General features: G+C 35.7%; 1 protein-coding gene across 1 annotated transcript in view; it reads left to right on the plus strand.

Annotated features, from left to right (window-relative positions):
* The first annotated feature begins 4,551 nt into the window (after window positions 1–4,551).
* Window positions 4,552–5,335, plus strand: part of LOC140919745 (uncharacterized) — a 1,617-nt gene continuing 833 nt past the window's right edge. The window contains exon 1 of the mRNA XM_073366371.1: window positions 4,552–4,969. Coding sequence (XP_073222472.1) covers window positions 4,552–4,969 — 418 coding nt within the window. The remainder of the gene's footprint in view (window positions 4,970–5,335) is intronic.

Below are 5,335 nucleotides of genomic sequence, written 5' to 3' on the forward strand. Positions count from 1 at the left end.
TGGTCTAATTTTACCGTGGGATGAACTGACCCCTTACACCAACATTTAGGTACTAACGATCTCGAAGAGTTGCATGAATGGCGTTTACTTGACGCATGCGCGTGGGAAAAAGGGGTACTTTAATAAAATAATAATAATGCTTGTAGTGATAAGACCGTTGTGATATAATTTTTAATTTTATTTACTTTTCATTGTCGATTTTAAATAGAAATATGGAGATGGGGTCCTTCCGCTAGAAAAAACTTGAATTATTCTATATTTAAGTGAACATTTTCTACAATTAGTAAATTGTCTTTGCAAAAATAATAATATCCGATAAATTGCATTGTGTTATTTCTTAAAATGAAATTAAACAATTTACTAGAGAAATTTTATTGATCATATGATGAACTACTTTAAAATATATATATATATATATATATATATATATATATATATATATAATGTCATTTTTAAAAGAAAATAAATATTTTTAAGTAATGTCTTGGATCAAAATATGGGGTGTTATATTATGGTATCAGAGCACTAATTCTCGGACTTTGGTGGGATGGGACGCTTCGTGTATGTCGCATGTTTTTTTTCTTTTGATATGTTACTTATGTTAATTGTATAATTTTTTAATTATTTGAGTTTTACTAATTATTTAAATGTCTATTATGTGTTATTAATTATGTAACCTTCTTGAAATTGAATTTTATTAATTACTTAAACTTTTATTAAGTTATTAATTGTGTAACCTTCTTGAATTTGAATTTTTAAGAATTACTTAAATTCCTATTAAGTACCATTAAATATGTTAATTGCTTGGTTTTCTAATTATTAAATTTTACTTCAATTTCTATTATGTGTCATCAATTGTATAACCTCTATGATTTTTGTCTTTAAATATATGTTTTAAATATTTGGTTTAATAGTGTTATTTAATTTTTCAAACCTGAAATCTTTATAACTACTTGCATGCTTTTATTGGCGTTGTCTTTTATATTTTATTAAGTTGTTACATTTTATAATCTTTATGATTTTTTTACTTATTTATCATATGTTTGTTTTATTTTATTAATTTTAAACTCTCTACTTCTTTTTATACTAAGGGTTTGATTTTCTAACTATTTTATGTCATTAATGACTTAAATTTCAATTATGTGAATTTAATTGTCTAATTTCTTTGAACAATTATGATGAAAAATATGTTTTAAATTCTTGATCCTAGGATTAGAAATAATTTTAATCAAGCAATAAACATTTATGGTTGTCTGATATTGTGAATTATGAGTTTATTACCACGATTTAAAATTATTTCAATCTAAATCAGAAAGTAATTTTTGAGCTTTCATCATGTGATCTAAATGTATGTAATTAAAGACAATGTTCTAAACCCTATATTATGTATAATTGTATGATCCCCAAAATAGAAGGGAAGGATAATACAAAAAAAGTTGTGTTGGAGGGATTCTGGCTAAGGAAAGACTTGGTTATTCAGTAGTCCATTGACCCACCTCTCTTTCCTGGGAACCCCTCCAAAGAACGACTTGATGTATAACCCAAACCTACTATATAGTGTTCAATAAAAGACTTCCGTACTACCCAAAAGTTAAAATTACGTTATAATATTTTACTAATTCGATAATTTTAGGAAGCGTTATGGTTCGTCGCACAAATTGATCGGTTCCCCAAGGAAGAAACGACATGACTGAAGTGATCCAAGCCATGATTGCAATGGCCGCAGCAATGGCCCAACAAGCTGCGGTATAGGCTCAACGAGATGCACATAGGGATCAGAGGGATGAAGCAGCCAATGCAGCAAGAGCATTGAATGAATTTCGTCGATAAGATCCGCCTAAATTCAAAGGGGAACATGACCCCAACAAGGCTGATCTTTGGCTGCAAGAAATCGAGAAGATCTTCGAGATCCTACACTGCACTGACAATGCGAAAGTAGAGTATGCAACCTATTTGATGATTGGTGAAGCTGAATACTGGTGGCGAGGTGCGAAGAAAATGATGGAGACAAATCATGAAGAGCTGACCTGGGAGGCTTTCAAGAATAAGTTCCTAGAAAAATACTTCTCGAAAAGTGCTAGGGCTGAGAATGAGGCCCAATTTCTGAAGTTGTATCAAGGGAATCACACGATAGCGGAATATGCGGAAAAGTTCGAGTCCTTAGCAAAACACTTCCGCTATTTCCTAAATCAGATAGATGAATAATACATGTGTGAGAGGTTCGAAAGCGGACTTAGGTATGAGATTAAGGAGTTAATAGAGCCCTTGGAGATACGCCAATATCAAGTGCTAGTGGAGAAATGCAAGAAAGTGGAGCAGATGAAACAGAGCCGCCTGAATAGGGGTACTGTAGGTGGACCCATCAGACCTCGGGTAGAGATTTAAATCCATCCATATCATGAGAGTCATAAGCTTGGCCTCTAAATGTTAATTTTTGCCTCTAAATGTTAATATGTGAAAAAAGGGCATAATGACCAACAAAACAGGGGCATGCAACATCAACAACACAAGCCATATGCCCGACCACTAGGGAATGCTAGAGATCAACCTCGACCTCAAAACGGGGAAGGTCAAGGGCCAAAAACTCCAAGTCAGAACCAGACGTACCATGTTAAGTGTTTTCGCTGCACAATAGAATAACACAAGATATCTGAGTGTCCAATCAGACCAAGGGTTGGTTACATTTGTCAGAAACCAGACCATTTTGCAAATGAATGCCCTGAACGGAAGGACGATAGAGCTGTCAACCGCAACAATATCAACGACAATATTGTACGCCCTACTGCTAAGGGACGTGTCTACCATATCAATGGAGAGGAAGCTACATCTTCCTCTAAACTTATCCAAGGTGAGTGTTTAATTACTGGGAAATCACTTAATGTAATATATGATTCGGGGGCAACGCACTCATTCATTTCATTGGATTGGGTGGATTCACTCCAACTTATTGTTACTACTTTGCCGTTTGATTTGGTGGTTACCCTACCTTCTACCGATTCGGTGAAATGTAATACGGCTTGCTTGCAATGTTCGTTGATTGTGTTCGATATGAGATTCAATGTTGATTTGATTTGTATTCCCCTCAAGCATATGGGAGTGATCCTTGGGATGGATTGGTTGTCAAGCCATTATGTTCTATTGGATTGTGCTCGTAAGTCTGTGATATTCCCAAACCCAGGTGTTTCTCGATTCCTCGATACCAATAAATTGAACTTCTTTTTGAGAGGGGGAGTTGAGAAGTGTGTTTCCCTCAACTCAGTCAGTACGAAGCTAGAGGTGGAGGTAGAAGGGATACTTGGGATAGAAGATTTTCCAAAGGTATTTCCGCCGGATCTACCAAGATTACCCCCAGTTCACGATATTGAATTCTCAATTGATGTGACTTTGGGTACAAGACCTATTTCTATTGCCCCATATAGAATGTCTCCATCGGAATTGTCAGATTTGAAAAATCAGTTGGAGGACCTTTTATCTAAACAGTTCATACGACCGAGTGTCTCACCTTGGGGAGCATCGGTGCTCCTAGTGAAGAAGAAGAAGGATGGGAAGTCTAGACTTTGTGTCGATTACTGTCAGCTTAACAAAGTTACCATCAAAAACAGGTATCCCTTGCCATGCATTGATGACTTGATGGACCAACTCAAAGGAGCAATGATATTTTCAAAGATTGATTTGAAGTTGGGGTATCATCAGATTCAGGTGAAGGAAGAAGACATTCCTAAAACTGCATTCAGAACTCGTTATGGACACTTTGAGTATTTGGTGATGCCTTTTGGTGTCACCAATGCACCATTTATTTTCATGGACTACATGAATCGTATATTTCACCCCTTCTTAGACAAATTTGTAGTGGTCTTCATTGATGACATATTGATTTATTCTAAGAGCCGAGAGGAACATGAAGTTCACATACGTCAATTTTTGCAAGTCTTGAAAGACAAAAGATTGTATGCTAATTTGGGGAAATGTGAATTCTGGTTGGAGGAGGTGAAATTCTTGGGACATGTCATTTCAAGGGAATGTATCACTGTTAACCCAACTAAAGTAGAGGTTGTGGTGGCATGGAAACAACCACAGACCGTCACAGAGATTATGAGTTTCCTGGGCTTGGCTGGATATTATAGAAGATTCATTGAGGGTTTTGCCAAGATTGCAGCGCCATTGACACAACTCACAAGGAAGAATCATATTTATGCATGGACGGAAGAATGTGAGAGGAGTTTTCAGATGATGAAAGAGAAACTAACTACATCGTCGGTGTTGGTGTTGCCACAACCAAAAGAACCATATGAAGTTTATTGTGATGCTTCTTTACAAAGGTTGGGTTGTGTACTTATGCAGAACAAACAAGTGGTAGCATATACTTCAAGACAGTTGAAGGTGCATGAGAAACATTATCCCACGCATGACATAGAGTTGGCTGCAATAGTTTTTGCGCTAAAGATTTGGAGGCACTATCTGTATGGGTGCAATTTTGATGTATACAGTGACCATAAACGTTTGAAATACTTGTTCGACCAGAAGGAGCTTAATATTTGACAGCGGAGATGGATGGAGTTCATCAAGGATTATGAGTTCACGTTGCACTATCACCCAGGAAAAGCCAATGTGGTGGTTGATGCCTTGAGTAGAAAGCGAGCCCATTTGTCATCCATAACATTGAAAGGGTTAGAGTTGTTAGAGAATTTTCGCGACTTGGATCTTAATATGGATTCTTTGTCGGGAAAAGTACAATGTGGAATGATCATTGTATATAATAAACTAATGAATGAGATAAAAGCCCTTCAAGCGACCAATGAGGGTATTCAGGGGAGACCAAAATTGGTTGAGACCGGCAAAGCTCCCGAATTTGAAATGGGTCCAGATAACACTTTGTGGTGTAATAAACGTATTTGTGTGCCAGATAATGCAGAGTTGAGAAAAACCATTTTGGATGAGGCTCACAAGAGCAAACTGAGTATTCACCCTGGTACTACGAAGATGTATAAAGACTTGAAGCAAAGATTTTGGTGGCCAGGAATAAAGAAACAAGTGGCGGAATATGTGGTGTAAGACCCAAGTAATGTAAGACCCATAATTTTAAAGTATACTTTGTGTATTTTGGTATTGAACTCGAAGACTTTTTAGCCAAAGTTATTAATATTTTGGAGTTTATATGACCAAAAAGATATTTGATGTCCGATTAAAATTACTCGTCGATAAATAAATTAAATTAAGTATGGTGAATCCTTTACGAAGAATTTAATGCCTTATGGGTGAAATGGTAATTTTAATAAATATCTACATATTTGGAGATATTTGTTAAAAGTAATTAATATATATAAATACATATATA

This window comes from Cicer arietinum, chromosome 3 (genome assembly GCF_000331145.2).
Source record: "Cicer arietinum cultivar CDC Frontier isolate Library 1 chromosome 3, Cicar.CDCFrontier_v2.0, whole genome shotgun sequence".
NCBI classification, from domain to species: Eukaryota; Viridiplantae; Streptophyta; class Magnoliopsida; order Fabales; family Fabaceae; genus Cicer; species Cicer arietinum.